This window comes from Equus przewalskii, chromosome 28 (genome assembly GCF_037783145.1).
Source record: "Equus przewalskii isolate Varuska chromosome 28, EquPr2, whole genome shotgun sequence".
NCBI lineage: Eukaryota > Metazoa > Chordata > Mammalia > Perissodactyla > Equidae > Equus > Equus przewalskii.
In genome coordinates this window covers 10,285,914-10,308,832 of record NC_091858.1, presented here as the reverse complement: position 1 = coordinate 10,308,832, position 22,919 = coordinate 10,285,914, and the positions used below count along the sequence as shown (strand labels likewise).

General features: G+C 41.3%; 2 protein-coding genes and 1 non-coding gene across 4 annotated transcripts; 2 read left to right on the top strand and 1 right to left on the bottom strand.

Moving 5' to 3' along the window:
- On the top strand, window positions 1-11,917 carry MAK16 (MAK16 homolog). The gene is made up of 10 exons (XM_008527529.2): window positions 1-462; window positions 2,810-2,859; window positions 2,952-3,061; window positions 3,168-3,232; window positions 3,435-3,586; window positions 4,336-4,390; window positions 7,301-7,375; window positions 8,096-8,209; window positions 8,976-9,041; window positions 9,232-11,917. The coding sequence occupies exons 1-10, from the start codon at window positions 448-450 to the stop codon at window positions 9,424-9,426; spliced, it is 897 nt and encodes a 298-aa protein (XP_008525751.1). The 5' UTR covers window positions 1-447; the 3' UTR covers window positions 9,427-11,917.
- TTI2 (TELO2 interacting protein 2) lies at window positions 7,980-19,636 on the bottom strand. 2 transcript variants are annotated; one of them, XR_011534274.1, is made up of 8 exons: window positions 17,369-19,455; window positions 16,051-16,237; window positions 15,408-15,500; window positions 13,618-13,805; window positions 13,396-13,539; window positions 10,995-11,157; window positions 9,870-10,052; window positions 7,980-8,177 (listed from the first exon to the last, which is right to left on the bottom strand). XR_011534274.1 is itself a non-coding variant. In XM_008527527.2 (7 exons), the coding sequence occupies exons 1-7, from the start codon at window positions 18,013-18,015 to the stop codon at window positions 9,948-9,950; spliced, it is 1,527 nt and encodes a 508-aa protein (XP_008525749.2). In that variant the 5' UTR covers window positions 18,016-19,636; the 3' UTR covers window positions 9,850-9,947. The 2 variants fall into 2 exon arrangements, 1 of the variants encoding a protein (XP_008525749.2); XM_008527527.2 differs by lacking the exon at window positions 7,980-8,177 and having other exon boundaries at window positions 9,850-10,052; window positions 17,369-19,636.
- On the top strand, window positions 18,777-18,880 carry LOC139080163 (small nucleolar RNA U13). Its single transcript, XR_011534443.1, has one exon. It is a non-coding gene; the product is annotated as a small nucleolar RNA U13 (small nucleolar RNA).
- Window positions 19,637-22,919: the final 3,283 nt, after the last annotated feature.

Below are 22,919 nucleotides of genomic sequence, written 5' to 3'. Positions count from 1 at the left end.
AGAAGGGACCGAGTCTGGGCGGCACCGACCGGCCGCGGGAGCCCAGCCGCGCCGCCCCGCGCGCCCCGCCCGGCAGGGAAGAGGCCGCCGGGAGAGCCAGGCCGCCAGTACACAGGGACCGTCACCGGCCACACCGGCGTCCTCGGCCTCGGGGCTCCGGGACTCAGCCGACTCAGCACGGGGCCGTACGGCACCATCAACCGGGTGTACACTCCCAGAATGAGCTCGGGGACAAGCCCCACGCTGCGCGGGCGCCAGGGGACTGCCCGGACTTGGCGGAAAACGCGGAAGCGCGGCGGGAGTTAGACCGCCAGGAGGCGCTGTGCACGGCTGGGCAATCAGAACTCTCGCGATAGGTGAGACGAGGCTTCCCGGAAGTGATTCTCCGGAAGAAGCATGGCTGTTCCCGGAACCTGGCTCGGAGCTGCACGCTGAAGTGCCGACAGCATGCAGTCTGATGATGTGAGTCTCTTCCTTTTGCTGTGCCACCCGGGGTTTACGCAGAGTGTCTCGCCCACTTAGGCGACTCAGGAGCCACATACTCAGCTGGTCATTTGCCTCGTGTCGCTCCGGAAGCGAGGCTTCCAGAACCCCGAGCGTGGGGCTCTCACGTGTCTCCCCGGGCCCTCCAGCCCGCTGCCCGAGCGGGGCTCAGGGGCCAGCCCACCGCCACCTCCGTGACAGGGTCGGCGTGTCCAGTCCTTCGTGCCTGGCAGTGAGGGACTTTGAATGTGGACTTGGGGACTCGGGAGGCGGGGGTGGGGGCGGTACAGCGAGGTTTAGACGTCAAATTAAGGATCCTTTTCATCCATTTGCACGTTACTTTTATATCTGCTTTTTCTGTTAGATTTTTCTTTACGTTTGCTCTGCTGTCTGCCCCAGTCAAAATTTCAGAAGCATCTTAGATTCCTTCACTAAGTTATTTGTTGGAGAAATATTTAAGTGCTTGCAGTGTGCATCGTGGTAATTACTGGAGATTAGGTTGTTAATAAGCCGGACCAAAGACCTCTGCTTTCCTGGAGCGCTCTCGTGGGGATGTCTCCTTGTTTACAGTTAGTAAACAAGTGAACAGATAAAAACAATGGCACTTTGTAATAATACTGTAAAGGAAAGACCAGGGGTGATGACAGAGAGTAATTGGGAAACACCCCTTCAGATGGGGCTGATCAGGGAAGGCTTCTCCGAATACAAGTTATTTGAGCTGACCTAGATGATGAGAACGAATCAGCCACTGAGGGGCTGAGGGAAAAGCAGTCAATCCTGTCAGGAAGAGTAAAGTACAAAGATCTGGAGGTAAGAGAGGAGGGAATATGATAGAAGACACCAGTGTGGCTGTGCTAGAGGAATCAAGGGAAGAGAGAGAGGTAATGAAGTTGGATGTGCTTGCCAGGGCAAGGTCATGTAGACTACGGGAAGCGTTTTTAGGGCTTTTAATGGGAAATGACATCTGATTTATGTTTGTGAAAAGTTCTATAGTTGTGTGAGAGGCTTCTGAAGGAGAGAAAGGATGAAAGCAAGGAGACTAGAGGATGATGAAAGTAGCTTCAGCTAAGGTGTAATGGTGGAGATGAAAAGCAGTGGATGGTTAGTGGTCTGTTTTATCAGGATCACCAGCAAGACGTGGTGACGGATTAAGTGAAGATGAAAAAGGAGAAATCAAAGGATTTTGGGTTTGAACAAATAGTCCAAAGGTGGTTTCATTAATTGAGACGGGAATACTGGGGGAGGAACACGGTATTCTTTGGAGAGGTGTGAAGTTGAGGACTCCGTTTGGACGTGTTAGTGTGCATGGTGCCTTTTAGACATCCAAGTGGAGATGTCAAGTAGGCCTCTAGGTGTGTATACACGAGTCTAGTGCTCGGGAGATGACAGTTTGGGAGTCATCAACGTAGAGATGAGATTTAAAGCTGCAAGCCAGAATGAGCTCCTGCTTTTCCCGTTTCATTTCCTCTTAGCTATTTCCTACCATCCTCCACCCCACTACCCCCCCAACACATATCTTACAAAATTCCCAAAATGCTGCCCCATTTTTCACACTTCTGTGTATTTTTCCCTTTAACTGCTTGAAAGCCTCTCCTGGTTCCTCGAAGCAGCTGTCTCAAAGGCTCTCGGACTCTTACATGCCTCTGTTGTGGCACTTAGACTGCTGCTTTGCGATGCTTTGCTTACGTATTTTTCTCCTTAACCAGACAGATAAAACTCTTTAAGGACTATACCTTCCTTCATTCAACAAATACTTGGGTGCCTCTTGTGTGTCAGGACTTAGGGATGTCAGTGCCTTACATAAATTAAGTTAGAATAAGTGCTAAATGAATAGAGCATATTGGTTAGTGGAGGATAGCAATAGTTGATTTTCCTTGCCCTTAATGAGATAAAATTATGGTATGTATATCCAAAAATCTAGTACTGCGTGTAGCCTTCAACAATGGATAATGAAAATAGTAAGTAAAAAAGGAAAGTTAGAAAATGTATATAATATGATCTCATTTTTGCTAAAAATATTCACAGGCATACTGGTGGAACGTACCTACGTATCAAAAAATATTTACAAAACACTAATGAAATTTTATCTTTGGGTAATGGGGGTTATGGTTATTGCTAATTTGTATTTACTTTTTCTACAAGAATCTGTTATTTGTAAAGAAAGGAAAACATGTCATACTGTTTACAAAACGTTTCTTCCTTGTCTCATTCCTCAAAGACTCCTTCCTTCAGTAAAGCAGGGCACTGCCCTAGGGCATTATTTTCTTGGATTAATATGCCAGTTTGCGTCAGAGCAATTGAAGTGTGTTTTTCCTTTGTCTTGCAGGTTATCTGGGATACACTAGGAAACAAGCAATTTTGTTCCTTCAAAATAAGGCGAGTCTAAATATGCATCTTGGACAAAGAGTTCTTCAGTTGCCCTCTTGGTAACCCATCTTAGAATTTTTGCTTTTTTCCTCCCATTCTAGAACCAAGACTCAGGGCTTTTGCAGAAATGAATACAGCCTGACTGGACTGTGTAATCGGTCATCCTGTCCCCTGGCAAACAGTCAGTATGCTACTGTCAAAGAAGAGAAAGGTGACTCCCCAGTTTTAACTTGCATGGGAACTACTCAACAGCTTTTAAAAGGATATTCTTTGGTCTCTCTGTAAATAATAATAAAGGTATTTACTTCATCCTCCAGGACAGTGCTACTTGTATATGAAGGTTATAGAACGAGCAGCTTTTCCTAGGCGTCTCTGGGAACGGGTAAGACTTGGGACATACAACTACATGTCCATACAATGGTTATATTGATCAGGAGCACAAATGCCACATGCTCGTCTCTCCTCCTTGACCACACGTAGATTGAACTGTGGAAGCCATCCTCATAAGGCCCCATAGGTGTCGTTAACAGTGAAGACCTGATCATTTACCCTCGCCCTTCAAGCTTCCTTTTTCCATTTGATAGGTCCGGCTTCATAAAAACTATGAGAAAGCACTGGAGCAAATAGATGAAAATCTGATTTATTGGCCTCGTTTCATTCGACACAAATGTAAGCAAAGATTCACCAAGATCACCCAGTACCTAATTCGAATTCGAAAACTTACACTAAAGCGACAGTAAGTATTTGGATCATTCATTTATTTCTAAATCTATCTTTCTATGGATCATGTTATGAAGCTGAGAGATTGTGAAACCTCTAGTAATGCTTTCTGTTAAATTCAATTTTGGATAATCTTTCATGACATGCTAAGAAGAAACTTTTTTGATTAAAGTCGTGCCCTTTGATTTTCCAGGATTTTTAAAACAGTTTAGTACAACTTGATTTTCCCTCCCTGTCTGAAAATCAGCTTCAGAAAATTTCATTTATAACCCCCTGAAGGAATCTTAAAATTAGGGATCTGAAAATGACCTATAAAATGTGAATAAACAGGAATGTAAGAACTTTACTCTAGGTTCATTGAAAGCTAATTTTTAAAAATGGTAAGAAATCCACAGAATTAATTAAATACCTTCTTGAGGAGCATTAGGCTCTAATATTTTCCATTGTGACCTGCATAGAATGCTAAAGATGTCAGTCTTCTACAGAAAATTCCTTTTTCGTAGTTCACTGAAGCATTCCTCTTAGCATAATGGATGCCCTCGCAAGTCTCAGAATGACCAAAGAAAATGAAACCAGCCACGTTAAAATATATGTAAGAATGTCTGACTGCTTATAGCATTAAATTTCTAGAAAATTTTAACTATATAATCTTGCTGTATTGAGCCCTACGAAATTGATTACAATCCTTTCTTCGTCTAGTTTTTTTTAAAGGAACACAAAGCATATGTACTTGGATTCTCTGATGATGTGTTTTATTTCCCATAGGAGGAAACTCGTTCCTTTGAGTAAAAAGGTGGAGCGGAGGGAAAAAAGAAGAGAGGTAACTTACTCTGATATTTATAGCGTCTCTGTTTTCATTGAGGGTAAAGCTGGTAGGCAGGGCCAATGAGAAAGACTCAGTCATCATTGTCTATGAACTGCTCTGGGTAGCGGTTAACTAATGAATAAGATATCTGATTTTCCATATCTTAAGATTATGACTTTCAGGGCAGGTTAAAATACGGGTGTTTTAGGGATATATGTAATAGAGAGCAGAAAGAATACCTTAAATAGAGATCCACAGCTCCTTGTCTGAAATTCTGGAGGTCAGATGTTTCAGAATTCAGATTTAATGTGTTGCCTATGTTACATATTATGTATTACCCTCAGCAGAGTCTGAGCATTCTAATCAAACACGCTAGTAGTTCCTCAGTGAAATACAAGAATGTTCACACTAGATGGAATTTTTAAAAACTGTTTTTAAGTAGCCTCATGTCAATTCAGGTCATACTCGCCACTAAACTGAGTTTTTTGGATTTTGAAGTAGCTGGTAAGGAATCGATCAGGATCATTTGTTTCTTTAAGTAAACTGGGTGGTGGTGTTACTAAAGTAATGAGTAGTGTGCTAATATTGTGCTATCCCTGGAAAATCTTGTGAGGAAACTCCAGCCCTTGTCTCAGAAAGCAAGCCTGCCTCTCTGCCTCACTGGGACCTCACTTAACCTGAACTTTCTTATGCTTTTCAAGACCCAGGAATTAGCTCTTCCTGACAAGTTCAGATTTTCAGTCATAGATTCTAGGGATTTGCTTTGCTTACCTCCCTTCCACCAACAGACATCTGCGTGACCATTTGTCATATCCTATCAAGAAGTGACCTTAATAATCTTGATGCTTTTGTTCCCATTAATCACATAGATTTCTGTATTGTAAATCTGTTATATCATTGGTCTTGAAACTTTTTTGATACTCCACAATCAATAAAATTTTTAGACATATTCCCCAATATATTATTTATAAATGTTATTATACATGTCTACTTGCACTAATAGGTATACTATAAATAATAGTTTGTGATGTGAAATGAACATTTTGTTTTTGCCGAGTATAAATTTCTCTTTAAGGGCCATGATAAGTGACAGATGTCTGAGATACATAGAGCAGTGCGCTCTGGAGTGCTTGCATTAAGCGCTTGCTTTTCATTTTTCCTTCTCCACCACCTGTTACACAGATGTTTTTGTTCAAATCTGCCTAGTGAGTTTTCATCTTCCTTGACTGTCAAGCTGCTGTTCTTCCAAACCTTTCAGAAGAAATTAAATTTTTTATTTTTACCAAATAAGTTTGAAGCCCTCTGAAAAATGTAGATTTGTGCCACGGTTAAGTTTGCATGTTCTGCTTTGGTCCAGGGTTTGCTGGTTCAGATCCCAGGTGCAGACCTACGCACCACTTGTCAAGCCATGCTGTGGCAGGCATCCCACATATAAAGTAGAGGAAGATGGGCACAGATGTTAGCACAGGGCCAGTCTTCCTCAGCAAAAAGAGGAGGATTGGCAGCAGATGTTAGTTCAGGGCTAATCTTCCTCAAAAAAAAGAAAGTAGATTTGGAAGATTTTTAAATGGGTTGGAAAATTCTATTTCCAAATTGTTTAAGTATGTGATTGCAGTTTTTACAAGAGACACATGTTTTCAGCAATGTCACATATAGATGTAATCACTTGCTCTTAAAATGTTCTATCCATAGAACAGGTCTTTTTTTTTTTTCTTCAAAAAAACAATTTCTTTCAGCCTATTAAAATATTGTCTCTCTCTTGAAAGAACAGAGTGTTTATTTTTTAAAACTTCTGCTATATTACATACCACTGACATCGATTTGTCATCTTAGAAGAGGGTGGCAAATATGGAACATTTTTTCGTGAAAAATGGATGGTTCTTTAAGTTCACAGCTGTTTTTAATTACTAAACCATTAAATAACCAGCACACCTTTGTAACTACTCCCTATCTTATTACAAACTATTCAGTATCATCTCTAAATCCACATAAACAAGGAAACAAATAGCTACATGTTGTAATATTCTGAATAAAGGAGTGAGATCACCACTGTCAAACTTGGTGCACTATTTCTCCCTCGGGATATCTTGGTCACTGTATCTGACACACAACTATTGGCTTTATGGACAGAGTCAAGGCACCAATGTCAGTAGGCATAAAAAATATTTGTAACACTTAATTTCTAAAGGAAAAAGTAGTTTTGAGTATTTTCTTGCTAAATCTCAGTGGATGACCGTTGAGGGTAAGCACCCACTGTAGAGAATAAGGAACATCGCAGTAGCCTTTTAACTGATCTGTGTGCCCCATCTCCCTGCACTGCGACTTAGCCCACACACTGTTCATCATTCTCACGTAGCTTCAACATGTAGCACTGTAAAAATCCTCTAGGATTTTCACTATCAAATTGCTGCACAATCTTAGGCTAGAAAGGTATAGATTTTTATGTTTTGGTTGTGGGTGGTACAGGTTGATGCCATGTGTCATCTCCCATGAGAGATCATTGAAGGAAGAGATTTTTCCTCTTTCTATCACATGGAATCTAATGGTTTTAGAAAATATAAATGAGTAAAAGTCTCTGCTCCCTTTTCTCAGCTTTTACAAAGTCTGCTTCAGGATTGCTACTTTTCTGAGACACTTAAATGTATATAGGCCTACCTGCTTTGTATGTTGATCAAAGGCTTTGTTAGAAGTTAATTTAGAATGCTGTTTATAAAACCATAGGGATCTTTAAAATTCAAAGCTTCACAACAAAGTTTGAGGGGGGGAAAAGAAGAAATATATCTGGTTGGAGAGGCAGAAGCCCAAGAGCAGGAGGGAAAAGGTGATTATATTTTCTTTCTTATCAAAACTTGGTTTCTTCCACTTAAACAGGCCAAAACATGAGTCCTAATGAAGTAAATGGGTTTGCTCTTTTTTGTCTTGTAGGAAAAGGCATTAATCGCTGCTCAGCTGGACAATGCCATTGAGAAGGAATTGCTGGAGAGGCTGAAACAAGATACGGTGAGAAAGTTAGGAGCCTTAGGGTACAAATTTTATTTTTTAGGTGGTAGTATCATGCTAAGAAATGTGGAATAGTGGGAAATGTGTTTTATTCTTAAAGATCTTCACCTTGATTTTATTTCTGGAATAAAATAACTATCATATAGGCCCTGGCTTCCTCACATTGCTTCACTGGCGCAAGTACCTGACTTGCCTTGGCTGCCCTGTTACTCCATTCAGTATAGGAGACCTTGCCCTTTTGCCCTTATTCCCAACTCCTGTCCCCAAATGCAGCAATTCCAGATGTCTGTATAAAAGCCATACAGTTTTGATCCTCCTATTATCCTAGTCTTTTAAGTTTCTTTAAAGTAAGTTTTATTCTAAGAATGTGTCCTTTACAGAGAAAACATGAATAAAGTTTACTTTTTCCTTATTGTTTCCTCTTGGTCAGCAAAATTATATTTGTTCCAATCCACGGGTTTTATAGACTGCTAAATTTTAAGTGATCTGTTTCTATCCTTCATAGAAGTTACCTGTTTGGTGTTAACCAGTAACAACTAAATGTCAAAATGGGCTTTTTAAGACATTGCCAGCTCTAGGCTTGAAAACAATATAGAAATATTACTCAATTTAACTATTCTCATTTAATCACTGAGATAAAAGTAATATGCTTGTCAGACAGTGGACTTTAAGTGTATGATCCAAATGTAGTTAAAGCCAGTCTCTGTTTACATTCTTCAGTATGGCGACATCTACAACTTCCCCATTCATGCCTTTGACAAGGCCCTGGAGCAGCAGGAGGCAGGGAGTGACTCTTCGGATGCTGAGGAAAAAGATGATGAAGATGATGATGAAGTAAGCCTTGTTTGTGTTTTGCTTTGTCAAGCAGTAATCTATAAGACTAGATCTATTTTTATGTAATTGAGACAGAATATCATTTTCTGTCCCCTAACCAAAAATAATTAATTGGTCATTTTTTCCTATCATGAGATTAATTTTGGTTCAGTAGTGGCTGCTTTGTTCTCCACGTTCAGCCAACAAACTCTGCATTGACAATTTTAATCTTATTTATTGGCATTCTAAAATTTTTCCTGCAAGATGACAAATGAAGACTCCTCATTGGCTGATGGAATATACTGTAAGGAACCTACTGAAATTTACAAAGAGTTTAATCTTACTATTAATATAGGAGAAGTACCTGAGTGATAGTATTTTTAGGAAAAGGGCAGATTTAGTAAGTAGGTACTTAATCAACGTGGTACACTCACATAGGTGCATAGGTGTAGTTGTCCTATTAGTAAACTATTTTCGATTTTTAAAATTATAGTTTTAGTTGAATTTACAGAGAACTGTTTATAAATCCCTTCCTGTATACTGATTTTAACCAATTAAAATGAAGATGTCTCACCTGCAATGATTTAAATCAGGCATGAGAACTGATATCCCTACAGTGTTTTTAATTCAACAGTATTAAACTTGGAAATAAGTAGATTCTAGTTGCCTTGTAAGTAGACTCTGATTCTGTTTGTGTTACTTATGCACTTATTTATCAAAGAATAGAACCCTATGTCTAAGCTGAATTCATTAGGTGTTTTGAACCTAACAATATGTTTTATTTTAGGAGGTGGGAAAGAGAGAGTTTGTGGAAGATGATGAGGTTGATGAGAGTGACATAAGTGATTTTGAGGTGAGATTTATGGGTAAAAAATTGTCCTTTGGCCTTCAGCAAAAAAACTAAAACACCCCAAAATAATGAGGGTTTCTGAACACACAGAGGCAGATAAATTCTCTAGTTTGTTCTAAATTGAGAGGATAATGAAGTTTGGGGGATGAATCTAGCATCTTCTCCTGTTTTATTTTTTCCCTCCCCACATTAGGATATGGATAAACTGGATGCCAGCAGTGATGAAGATCAGGATGATAAATCCTCCAGTGAGGAAGAAGAAAAGGCCCTTGATGCCAAACACAAAGGCAAAACGCCTTTGAAAGGACCTTTGCGGAGAAAACGAGCATACGTAGAGATAGAGTATGAACAGGAGACAGAGCCTGTGGACAAGGCCAAAACCACGTGATTTCCTGTCAGACATTTATAAACAGGACTGAACATTTTGAACTTCTTCCTTTCTTTTATCTTAAGCACATACACACCTCCAGATTTTGCTCTTTATGTTGTATTTAACACAGTATTTGTGTTTTTAATATTTATGCCACTTCTGGCAAGAAATCTGAAAGAGTGGAGGAAAGCCTTAAATTGTGAACACAGTATTTTTATAGCATTGGCATATGTGTTGAAGTAACAGCTTGAACCCAAGAAGCTTAACAGATGAGTTTGTGGGTGTAAATATTTTTAAATTCTAAATGCTACCCACTCCCCCTCTTTCCTTGCTGTCTTCCCCCCGAACTTTATTTAGAAATGTCTGGATTTCAATTTTTTCTTGTTCTCCTTTCCCTACTTCTTTGAGAGTAAAAGGAAAAAAGGACACAGATCTAAATTATACTGTTTGTATAAAAATACCTTTTTCCTTAAATAATCACATTTATACAACTGGAATAGAAAGAAAATCCTTTCCTCTTCAGGAAATTCGTACAAATGTTAAGTTCCATCGCCGGGAGCGCCTTCCGAAGCCTGCTGCACTTTTCTGAGACAGGTCACCACCTTACTGTCCTCACAGCTTTGGAGAATTTTGGCCAGGAGACCCTGAAACATGAAACCAAGCAGGGTTTGATTGTTGTTTTGCTACTTCCTTCCCTTTTACCTTGGTTCTTCTTTCTTGGTACCATACTCAAAAGGACAGAATACATGACACTAGGGGACAGCTCACAGAACAGCTGTAACTTTAAAAACTGCTGGCATGCTTGGAAATGTCCTGCTGGTTCATGAAGCAGCAGCTCAATACCAGCCAAAGTGGATGAGAGAGGATTTAGGGCCTGAAAACTGCCTGAGATTCAAGAGCCAAGATGAAATAATTTGAATAAACTAATAACACAACAAACTATATTATCTCAAAATATTTTGAAGATACGAATTTCTTTTCATGCTGCTTTATAACTTTCAATTGAAGATTTCTCAGTGGGATAAGAAATGTGGCAATAGTTTATTAAGTATATATAAATACACACATAGCTATTATATGCGATGGCTTTGAGAAGTTAACTTTTGTGGCATATGAGACCAAAGGAAGAATTCTCATATGAACAAAAAAAATATGGGAAAACATAGTTGCCCCTGAAAAACAGGAAACATTTCTGGTATCTGAGCTAATCTATTTATATTGTTACTCCTTGGTGGCTTATAGCCCATTATTTCATCTTTTTATTATTATTATTATTCAGACAACTAGAACAGAACTTAAATTTTATAAACTCTTGATCATGATCCTTTTGCCCATTCTCTGTCCTCTCCCCAGAGACATCTGCTGATCCTCTTGCCCTTTGGTCTAAATGGTTCTGAATAGCCTTAAAGGAAGAATAGGTATTGATCGAACTTCTGAACGGTAGAGGGCTCAGGGGTGGAGACCTGAACCCTCCATGTTCATTTACAGACTTGGTCAGGCACATAAAGAGTAAATTATAATCAATCGTAAGAATCACCTAAGGATAATGAGACCTAACGAGAATGGAGCTGCAGACTGTCCCTTACCTTCACCCGCCCTTGAGAGCAGTGGTCCAGGAGAATCAGGCAGTCTGTGGCCTCCTCTAACAAGGCGCTCTTAATAGGCTCAGGTGTGAGACTTGGATCCCTTGCTACATCACATAGCAGTTTCAAGAGAGCCTTCAATAAGACCACAAGTCTACAGGAAACTCTGGAATCAAAAAGAAAAACTATTCAAACTCTAAATCAGGATATTAAGTCTAAAAGAGACTTCAAAGGCCATCTAGTATAAAAGTCCTCATTTCATAAATGAAGGAACTGAAGACCACAGAGCTGAAAGCAGAACTAGAGACCAGACTCCAGATTTCTTAGTTTCAAGCCCTCTATGTTTTTCTACAAGATTACCCACATACAGAACCACTGGCCTGTCAAGGAATACAGTGCTTCCCTCCAGAAGCTTGGTTCTACTGGAAGGAAACAGTCTCCCCTGGAAAGGGAGAACTGGGACTTTCCCTTACCAGGGGCCTGCCTGTACTTTCAGCCAAAGAACAGGAGATGGCCCATAGTCCTTCAACTTTTATGCAGTCTCAGGCCTGGAAGTTAAAAATAGAGTGAGGGAAATAACCGTGGCTTCTGGGACTTAACTGTCAATTTGAATTTTCTGTCATTTTAATTCCAGATCCTAGATTACCATCAGTTAAGCCCAGCCTGTTCTACTTAGTCTTTCTAAAAGTTTCTATATGGATGAAAAAGTTCTGGAAATGGACTTTTTCAGAATCAAAATAGGGGTGATTGTTGCACAAAATTGTGAATGTATTTAATGCCACAGAACTGTATACTTTAAAATGGTAAATTTTGTATTTTTTTAATCACAATAAAAAACAAAGCCTTAATAGAAGATGAAAAATAACTTGTAATGTGAAAATATACATAATAAACCACATTTCTGGACAGAAATGTGACTGGGAAAAGTTGGCGTCCTTTATCTTGATCTAAAAGATACCAAGCAGCATTCTATAATTTGTGTGCCACTAAGCCCTCCACCTGTCATCATTCAACATACAATCCACTGTTTCCCACTCCCTAGGCCCCGCCCCCTCCATAGATGACATCCATCTTCTAACCTCCCTACATTTGCTCACTGATCTGTACTTGGAATCTTCGTCTCTGCTCTTAAAGGACTGACAGTATTAATCAGAATCAATTTCATTCATCCATCTATTCGTTCTAATCCAGTCTATTCATTTCTCAAATATTTGTGTACTTAATACCAGGTACTGAGTAAACTTGAGTATTCTCAGTATACCAATGTGGTCTTCCATCCTCCTGGAGCATATGGTTCAGTAGGGGAGAAAGACAGTAACTAACTAAATGCAACCTAGTTACAAATGTGACTGTCAGGTACATTATAAGGAAATGAGAGAATACAGTTAAGAACAGATATGTAGATCTTCCTCAACTTAGAATGGAGTTACAGCTTGATAAATCCATTGAACTGAAAATATCAAGTTGAAAATGCATTTAATACACCTAGCCTACCTTGGATGATCTCAGAATGTTTACATTAGCCTACGGTTGGGCAAAATAATCTACCACAAAGCCTATTTATAAAAAGTGTTGAATACCATGTAATTTATTGACTACTGTACTGACAGTGAAAAACAGAATGGTGGTGTGGGTACAGAATGCTTCCAAGTGTATGGGTTGTTCACCCTGGTGATCATGGGGCTGACTAAGGGCTGCAGCTCACTGCCCAGCCTCACGAGATAGGATCCTATTGCACAGCACTAGCCCGGGAAAAGATCAAACTTCAAAATTCGAAATACAGTTTCTAGTGAATGTGCACAGCTTTTGCACCACTGCAAAGTCAAAAAATCATTAAGTCAAACCATAGTAAGTCGGGGACTATTTGTGTACGTATGTTGTTGAGGCACTGGACTCTCCAGCTGAATTAGACTTCGTTATTTCATGCAAGAAAGCCTTTTGCTGACTCAATACGTTTGGGTTCCAGTTTACTGATCCTGACACCTACCTCAAGCCAGAGCTGACATGCTTTCTAAGCAATCATACCCTAAATTAGTACTCTCCTAATCAGTGCTTTGCAGATGTTCAATAATGTGCTATAAAGTATTCCATTCTCAATCAGACTGAAGAAACACTGGGATGAACGAAGTTAAGCAAGTCTATGGTAACTCTCCTAAATGTCCTTTAAAATGCTAATATGTATTACAAATCTAGAGCGATATACACCTGAAGTAACTACAGGTATATTTTATCATTTAAATGCCACTTTCTATTCAAAATCCAACAGGTGTGTAAAAATAGGAGGTATTCAAATATATGGCATGTCCTTAATACTTTGTACTGAAAGTATATCTGGGCAAGTTCTGAAGAGAAAATTGGCTGAGTTTTGCCCCTCTTAGCACAACTCTCTGCTTGGTTGGTATACCTGGGCCATGTATACTGCATGAGAAGTTTTAGGGTTTCCAGTATCTTCAATCTAGCCTCCTCCTCTGGTCCATCATAAACCTCCAGATAACCAATGATGACTCGTTGCAGCCTCTTCAAGTGCCGGACAGTTAGGATCCCCAACCTAGAAACAACAGAGAAAATGTAATCCCACAGAGATGAAGTTGAGGAGTACAGCCAGACCAGCAGCCCAGGGACTCGCCTCTTCACAAAGGCTGGTAGGTTTCTCGCGTAGGTCCTGCGTAAGAGGAGGCGGTGCTCTGGCTCCATGTGGGTCAGGATCAGCTGCAGTACCTCATCACAGTGTGTGGTGGGTCGAGCTGCATCTCCCTTCCAGTGGAGGCCTTTCTCCAGGACAGGGAATAAATCCAACAGACACAGGAGCACAGCCTAGGAGGAAGTAATGGCAGGGAACTGTAGTCATCGATTTGTATTCACAACACTTACTGATTTTTCCAGTAACTTCATTAATCTACTCTCCTTGGGGTCCATGTCATAGAATTCTAAAAGATACTCACAATAATGACTGTATATTACTTTATATTTTCAATTTTCTTTTTACATTCTTTATCTCCATCTGACAGTCTCAAGTAAGTTAATACCTTCTCCTCCAGACTGTTCTTTGCTAATCTTTAAAATGGGAAGAATGGCAGAGCTGAAACTTTAACTCAAATTTTAGGAGTCTAAGAATTACTAAATCTAAGTGATATTTACATGTACTTACAATAAAACTGCTCCCAAATAGTCTAAGAGGGTCCTAATTTGTATCCAATTTGACCATCCTATCTGAAGCTTCAGAGTGTAGGTGATCCCCGTTAGCTCTCCTGAGATCTTTGGGTTTTCTCTTAGTTTTTTTTTTTTTTAAATTACCATCTCAAGAGCCCTAACCCTTTGGCTCTTAGTACCTGGATACTCAAACCTAAAATATTATTTAAAAAAGGAAGGTGGCAGGATGAGGTGTGGGAGAGGCAGGCATAAAATAAGAATCAAGGTTATTTCTACCTCTAATTTTTTTTTTTTTTTTTTTTTTTTTTTTTTTTAAAGATTTTATTTTTTCCTTTTTCTCCCCAAAGCCCCCCCGGTACATAGTTGTGTATTCTTCGTTGTGAGTTCTTCCAGTTGTGGCATGTGGGACGCTGCCTCAGCGTGGTCTGATGAGCAGTGCCATGTCCACGCCCAGGATTCGAACTAACGAAACACTGGGCCGCCTGCAGCGGAGCGCGCGAACTTAACCACTCGGCCACGGGGCCAGCCCCTCTACCTCTAATTTTATATAACTTGTTTCTTCTGTCTTCAGAATGTTCTTTCCCCTCCTAAGAAACTCCTTTTCATCCTTCATAAGCAAATATCACCTCCTTCCCGAATCCTCCACCCCAACACCAAAGCTGGTTACATGCCTACTGCTGGACACCCACCGCACTGACACAACCCTCTTTCTACAGACCTATCACTCCCTACTGTATTTACATATACAGTACATATATTTACATAAATGTCTCTCCAAGGGGTTTCTTAAAGGCAGAAACCTTGTCTGATTCATTCACTCTCGGAACCTACAATGGTTACTGGCACACAGTAGGTACTCAATGTCTACTGGATGAAAGAATACATGACACTAAAATATCCAACACACAAGGAGTTTTAAGTGTGTTTTTCAATATAAAGCAGCCCAGAAAGAAGGACACTTAAATAAATAAAAATAGAACTTTTCCAGACATAAAGCTGCCCCTGAGTGATACGTAACTGACCCAGATGAGGACAAAACACTGGCTTTTCTGTAGAGATTCAAGAATGTGGATGCCTGCTTGGTACTGAGATATCTTCACTAGTCACTTGCCACCTCCACAGTTTCAGCTTGGCAAGGGCTTTTAGTTGTCAGCCTCACTTTCCAAGAGAGGAAAAGGTTTCTCAAGTATTCTGATTCACATAACGCCACCTTCTACTCAAACGTGAGAACTCAGACTCACAGTCATGAACGGATCCGACAATTACCTGGATGAGGTGGTGCTCCGGTGTGTACAGGTGGTTGAAAAGGGCATGGTATACGACCTGGGCCCTGTTATACTGAAGCAAATCAGCAGCTGGCTGCAATCAGACAAATCGCCCAATGAAAAGAAAGTTTCCTAAGGTTGGCAAAATGTTGAGTAATTTCTGAAATTGAATTATGGGCACATGGGATTTATTATACCATTCTCTCTACTTCTCTGTATATTTTAAAAACTCCGTAATACACAGTTTAAAAAAAAGTTTCCTTGAGTAATAGCTTGGACATTTGGGTATAATCCCTTTCAGTTTCTGATTTTTTTTTTTTTGCTCCTTGAAGGTCAATTGTTAATTACTCAAGGTCGAATTATTCAGTTTGACAATGCCCCATGCCTTATGTGCATAATAATGGCCCATGTTTCTCATATGTATTACCTATGAGATACAACCTCTACCAGGTTGGCAGAGGAAAAATATAAAGAGAAAAAAACATAAATAAGTGAATTTAGTTACACAACAGCATGAATAGAAAGCCAGTTAATAAAAGATATTAACATAAGCAACAATAAAATAGTGATATCATGAATGAGAACGGCCCTGATGAGGCAGTTTGTCCCATCCATCCAGATGACAGAGAGCAGAGGCTGCTCACCACGTTAAGCACAATGTGATGGAGGCAGTGTACACCCAGGATTTTGTTCTCAGTTTGATAGTCATCTGAGATGAGCAATGATGGGGGAAGTATCCTTTCCAGATGCTGGTTCAGCCAGGGTCGAGTGACCTGTTGCAGAGTCCACGAGAAAACATGTTTGGTGGCAGGGTTATTCTTCCAGGTTTCCCTAAATGGAAATGTGAAACTACATTAAGTGACATGGTGTTAACTAGCAAAGAAAATTAACCAGTTGAAGCTTAACAGAGCACTTTCTTATCCTTGAAAAACAACACATCCCACATAAGATAACTCGATATTATAACATAGATTTTAAGATTTAGATCAAAATAATTCAAAGAACTTACACTAAATGCATTTAAGAATCACCCAGGGCTCTGTCTAAAGCTCATCCAATGAGAAGTAGCAATTTATAACCACAGCTATGTAAAGGATCTGTGGTGCTGGTAGTGGTGGTTACAGTGAGGACATGTTGAGGAAGGAGAGAGGAGTAAAGGAAATGCCTTCAGTATTATTATTATCAAGAGAGCAAATGAATCAATATTTGAAGAGCAATTTACAGCTTATAAAGTGAGTTTACACACATTACTCAATCTTCAAAATAACTGTGTAATAGGTAAAATTATCTTCATATTACAAATAATGAAACTGAGGTTCAGAGAGGCTGTCTGACCCGGTCCTCCTCAGAAGCAATAACAAGAAGCCCCAGACTGCCTCAAAACTGAGCCTTAAATTTTGACTCCAAGTTCCTGGTAAAATGACAGTTAAGTACACGTTTTTTTTTCTAATCACTCCAGCGTTACAAATACTAACAAAGTAGCAAGTGGAAACTCACAGAAAATACTTTAGCTGACAGCAATCTAAAGGGCTTTCATTTTTACATCCCAAACATTGCTTCCGTATCTAATAACTATCCCTATCTAATAACTAGCGCTGAGTTTCAAGATCTCTAAGTTTAAATTCAAACCCTAAGTTTAAATCCTCCCCCAAATCCCATCCTCACCTAACTCAAGAAAGGTACGTCTAAATAAATGGGACAGAACTTCCAATTGCCAGGGCAGTCGAAATAAGGACTGGAAAGAGCACTAGAAAATGGAGTCTGAAGCGCCGGGTTCTAATGTCGAATTTGCCATTATCTAGTTGTCACTTACAGCAAATCATAACCTTCTGGGCCTTAAGAGATCAGCTATTAGAACACCTTTATCTTACTCATAAAGAAACTAAGGTTCCTCTGAGCTCTCACATTCCAAAACAGTGGGCTGAAGCTCAAGCCGGTGGCCCTTTCGGCAGGGATACTCACTTATTCAAATCGGGTTTGAGAAGTCCCATTATCAGAGTAAATCTCCCTTTCTCATCCTCATTTTCTCCGTGGAGGAATCCCGCCACAGAAGCACACTCAGTAACTTGAAGCAGTAAGGCGAGCACCTGTCCAGCAACGTCCTGCGATCTTGGGCTGGTCCATGCTTGCTCCAAGCTGTGCGAGACGGCAAAAATATAGATGGGTCCCGCCAAGAGACGGAGGCACGCCTTCCGGGCAGGGCAAACCAAGGAATTCTCGGCAGCCCCAACTTTCCTCAATAGCTTAAGAAACAGTAACCCAACCGCTGCCGCTTTCTCGGCCACTTCAGAGTGAGCATCGCTTCCACCTCCCTGCTCCTTGGGTGGGGCTGCATACTTCTCCAGGGCTTTTGCCACCTGCCCCAGCATCTCGGGCATTCCGCGGAGCGATGTGCCACTCCCCCCAAACGGTTCATCACCCTCTGTGGCTTCTATCAGAGCACTGAGGTCCTGCAGAGCTGCATTTCTGGCCTTGCCACGTCGGGAATCCAGGCCGCTAAGATGGTGCAAAATCTGGGACAAGGCCTGTCCGAGGTCGGAGGAAGCCCGCTCTCCAGGCAAGGACGAGCCTTCCCGCGATGGGCACTCCCGACAGCCGTGAGGCTCCATTCCTCAGCCGGCGGCGGTGAGGGCTGGTCTCTCCCAGAGGACGGGGATGGGGGCGGGCGGGGATGCGCGAAGGAAGGAAGGAAAAATAGGGAAGGAAAGCCGGAGGATGGAATCCTCTCAAAGAACAAAACTAAAACCAAACAAAACAGCGAGACGTCTTGGAGGAGGGAGGGCGAGTCTCACCAGCCTAAGAGTAAAGTGCGTGCAAGGGAACGCTTGCAAGAAAGAGTCCTCTTTGGGAGTAACGGAATCGCAGCCTCCCAACAGCGAAGCGAAGAAACTACTCTTGCCTTTTTGAGGACTCAAAAAAAAAAAAGAGTTCAAGAAATAAATCCCTAAAGCATGAAGGCACGACACGAACACGGTCACCGGTTCCCGCAGCCCTTCCCGCACAACGTGCCTAACAACACCCGAACCTCGCTAACGCCGTTGCCGCAAAGCATAAGGCTAGCTTCCGCCAATAGTGGCGGCAACGCTTCGTCATTTCACGACCTAGTGTCGTAAAGCCGTAGAGATCCAGGTTCAAAAAAGGTGGAGCTATGGAGAAAATTTGCATAGACAATAATCCGCTCGCTGATTTGTTTTGTGCTTTCACTTTTAAGGTAGAAACACAAGAGAAATCACGGAATATTGGAGATAGTCTTAAAAATGTACAGGATCTTCTTATACGTGAAGTCTGAATATATATGGACGACATCTGTCACCCTTTCTTAAAAGTCCGTGGGCCATCCCCAGGGTTCTGTGACAGCAACCTTATTGTGATCCTTTTGTAGTTCATGAGCGTGATGATTGGGTGTTCACGCGGCTGTGTGACATGTGCCACCCACAAACCTTGTTACGACGTGGGCACATTACCCATCTGACATGAACTAGAAGGATCGTCATCATTATCATCGTCGTTTTTGTTAGTGTTTGTTTTAAGTTGGTTGTTGCTGTTCTTTTGTTGTTGCTTTTGTGTTTTCCTGTTAGCTTTGTCTGTTGGTTTTTTAACGTCTAGGTTGCCCAGATTTCAGTGGGTTTTCTTTGGAGTTAGCTTCTCTTAAGTGTGTAGACGCAGGCATTTAAAGATCCACCTGCGTTAAGCGTCGAATCGCTAACCCGCCTGTGGCCCCTTCGTCGCGGGGCTTCTTGGGAGGTGGTGGGCGCTCCGGTCTGGGGAGCCGCCTGGGGCCACGTGTTCCCGGGCAGCCGCGCGGGGCTGAGGTTGCGGCCCCGTTGCCCCAGCCCGTCTCCTGCGACGTCTGCACTGCTTGTCCCCCTCACTGCGGGTTCCCTGAGGGTGGGGCTGGGTCAAACGACCTTGGGTTCCCCAGGGGCCGGTCACGGTGGCTGGCCACCTGTGGGACTGTGTCCGTGACTTCACATAGCTTCGACTGCGTCGTGGGAGCCCGGGAAGCACGCTCCCTTCGCGCCAAGGCGTGGGCAGGAGCGCAGAGCAACGCGCGTCCGGCGCGGGGAGGGTCGGAGAGCCGGCGTCGCGGGGAGGGACCCTCAGCCGGAAGCCCCGCGCCTCCTCGCCGCCGCCGCTCAGACCTGCGCTGCCCGGCGGGTGGGCTCAGCCCGACGGTGCGTTCAGCCGGTCGCCTGCTGGCCTGGGGATTTCTCCGGTCTCAGGGTCCCCAGGAGTCAAGAGAAAGCCCTGCGGGAATCTCCTGATCTTGGCGTGCGCGCGCGCATGTGTGTGCGTAAGGAGGGAGATGTCAGGAGTAGGGTCTCCTCCCAGGGGTGGTGGTTCACGGTGCAGGGAGACTTACAGCACTTCGTCCCATCTTCAAGATGTACCCTTTCAAATATCCTATCTGCGTATCCTACTGCGATTCCTTCCTTGCCCCCTCCCTCCCTGGTTCGCTGTGTGACCTTGGGCAAAAAAGTTCGGTAACCTCTCTGTGCCTTCCTCTCTTTAACGGTAAAATGTAGGTAATAATAGTTCCTAGCTAGGATTGCTATGAGAAATAAAGGAGTTAAATATATGTAAACTGCTTAGAGCTATCTGGTCAGTGGGAAGTTCTATACAGGTGTTAGCTCTTGTTGTTAATTCGTAGTTTCTGTATTAACTTACATTTCCTCTTTTCGGAGGAATTTTGTGGTTAGGACCCTTCCTCTCTGCCGGTTTCATTTGGTCTTCCCTTCCTTGACCAATTGGTGGCACTCATGATTTTCTAAGCAATTTCAAACATTGATAAATACTGTTTTCTCCCAAGGATATTCTCCCATATTAAGGCCCGTGTGGGAGCATAGATGCCAATCCACAGACAGTTATTGTATCCCTCCTGTGTGTGAGCCTGTCTTTCCTGTTCCACGTGCCCCTTGTGCTAAGTGGATCCAAGATCTCTCTCCCTTATGAGGAAAGTACTTGTATTACCGAGGTCTCGCCCCCTTCCCTAGGAGTTTCCTGAGGCGGGAGGCCATGTCTTTATCCCCAGTGCCTGGCACACTTAAGTCATGTAATAAATGTTTGTTGGGCCCACATGCCCATCCACAGAGGACTGGCTGAATAAACCAGGGTACACCACACAATGCAGTTCTGTGCAGCTGGACAAAGCAATGAAGACCATCTCTGTGGAGGCCGTGGAACTCCAGGATGTATTGTTAAGTGAAAAAAGCAAGGCTGAGACCGTGTATGTGTCGCCTTTCTTCTAAGAAAGATGTGTGCCTTTGCTTACATTTTAAAGCAGCAGCAATGGAAGTATAAATTACAAACTAATAAAAATGGCTACCCATAAAAAAGAACAGGATGAAAGAAAGGGGGATGGAATCTAGACTTCTTTTCATATACTGTGTTTTGTATTTTTGACTTTGGAGTCATATAACTGTTTTACATAATTATTCTTTTAAAGAAAATAACAAAGCATTTCCTCAGAGAAAAAAAAAGCCATTGATCGAAGTATATATTGAGTTACTGGCATAACCACAAGGAGCAATAAGAAACTGACTTTAAAACGCATTACTTTGACTGTATATCCTTAATGTGACGTATCCTAAGGACAAAAAGGAATGGTAAAGAAATCAAACTGCATTTAGTAATAATATGTGTTAGTAATAACACTGCTATTGTTATTTAGATGCTGTTGTACGTATTATGTATATAAAAGAGCAAATAACTATCTTAATGTTAGAAACCAGGGTCTTCAATGAAAGATAAAAGAGATACAAGTATGCAGTCAATGAAGTTAGGTCTATAATTGCAAATTTGAATTGGCAATGGTAGTATGAGTTCATGATTAATTTTTATTTTTTCTCCAAAATATATACATATATCCTAGCTGTGTTCACCAAAAAGGCCAAGAAGCAATGACAATCCAATGGCAATGAGCAACGCTAGTGTCCAAATTCATGATCTAAATGCCATTGCCCACTAAGAGGAACCAGGACTCCTTTAGGAAATGACTGATTTCAGAACTGGGGCAGAGATTGTGTAAGATGAGCCTGTGGCATTTTATTATGCCAGAAAGCAAGTGGCTTTCAAACACTACTGAGGTTATGTCAAAAGAACCCAAGAGCAAAGATGAAGGGACACCCTTTGGCCAAAGATGAAACGATTTCGACTTAAAAATGAATAATAACTAGTGGATTGAAAAGTGTCAAATACATGCAAATCCATGAATTCACGGTAATACTAAAAGAAAAAAATCCCTCATCATTCACTCTTGGATCACCTAAGGAAGCAACTCTTTATTTTGAAAACTGGTAAATAAGAGGAAAAAGTCAAGTATCTTCTCTGCTATATATTTCAGGGGACCCAAGTAGTTTGTTGGGGTGACAGATACAACAGAACTGGTAGAATTGGAAAGACACTATTCACAACTTCTAATGAAGTGCTGAGACCGGGCCACTATCATCCAGGGCTATTCAAATTATGGGGTGGAATGTTGACGGGAAATTTTATAATGGTTGGATGGAGCTAACAAAACCCGAACCCACTAATTTATCTTACCGCTAAAAGTGAGACAAGCAGATATCATGTGCTTCCTGACGCACAGCAATAGGAAGTACACACCATCTATGAAATATTCTTGCACAAAAATTGACCCCAAATCTAATCAAACTTCTAGATCTAACTACCAAATGGTGAGAAATATGGAGGACAAAGAAACAGATTAAAAGACACCAAGGCGGTATAGTCAGCCAAGCTAAGCATGTGGGAAATTCCACAAATTACCCAGTTTTTTCGATAAATAACTAGCATGAAAGAAATGGGGTGGCGAGAGAACTAATATAAAGTTTTTAACAACATCTCAATCCAATGCAATGTTGGATCTTGTTTTCAGTAAACAAATGGTAAAAAGATATATTTAAGGTAATTGGGGAAATTTGAACATAGATCTATTATTAGGGTGTTCACATAATTTGGCATCTAAACAGGGCATGTTGAGTGTTAAAGGAGACCCTATTAATGATGCTGATACAAAGGTGTAAATTGGACTGCCTCAGGCAAACTTGATTACCCTGGTATTCACAACTTTGTAGAATTATTGTTAATTTGATAATGTTATTGTTTAGTTTTTTACATTACATTAGTGTTAGGTGTACAGCCTAATGATTCAATATATGTATATGTTGCGAAATGATCAACACGATGTCTAGTTAATATCCATCACCACACAGTTACAAATTTTTTTACTTGTGATGAGAAATTTTAAGATCTACTCTTGTAGCAACTTTCAAGTGTACAACATAGTATTATTAATTATAGTCACCATGCCGTACATTACATCCCCAGGGTGCATTTATTTTATACGTTTGTACTTTTTGACCACCTTCTCCCATTTCTCCCCTCCTTCTACTCCCTTCTCCCCCAGTCTGTGGCAACCACCAATTTGTCCTCTGTATCTCTGAGTGCTCTCTCTTTTTTCAATGTTTTTATGTTTTTTTTAATGTTTATATTTGTAAGCTATTAGTTAGAA

Coding starts and splice junctions, on each gene's coding strand:
- MAK16 (XM_008527529.2), top strand. Junction 3,062..3,167: donor TACTGTCAAAGAAGAGAAAG/GTGACTCCCCAG, acceptor TTCATCCTCCAG/GACAGTGCTACTTGTATATG. Junction 9,042..9,231: donor GTGACATAAGTGATTTTGAG/GTGAGATTTATG, acceptor TCCCCACATTAG/GATATGGATAAACTGGATGC.
- TTI2 (XM_008527527.2), bottom strand. CDS start 18,015: ATGGAGCCTCACGGCTGTCGGGAGTGCCCATCGCGGGAAGGCTCGTCC. Junction 13,806..15,407: donor CGGAGCACCACCTCATCCAG/GTAATTGTCGGA, acceptor ACTTCCTCCTAG/GCTGTGCTCCTGTGTCTGTT. Junction 13,540..13,617: donor CTACCAGCCTTTGTGAAGAG/GCGAGTCCCTGG, acceptor TGTTGTTTCTAG/GTTGGGGATCCTAACTGTCC.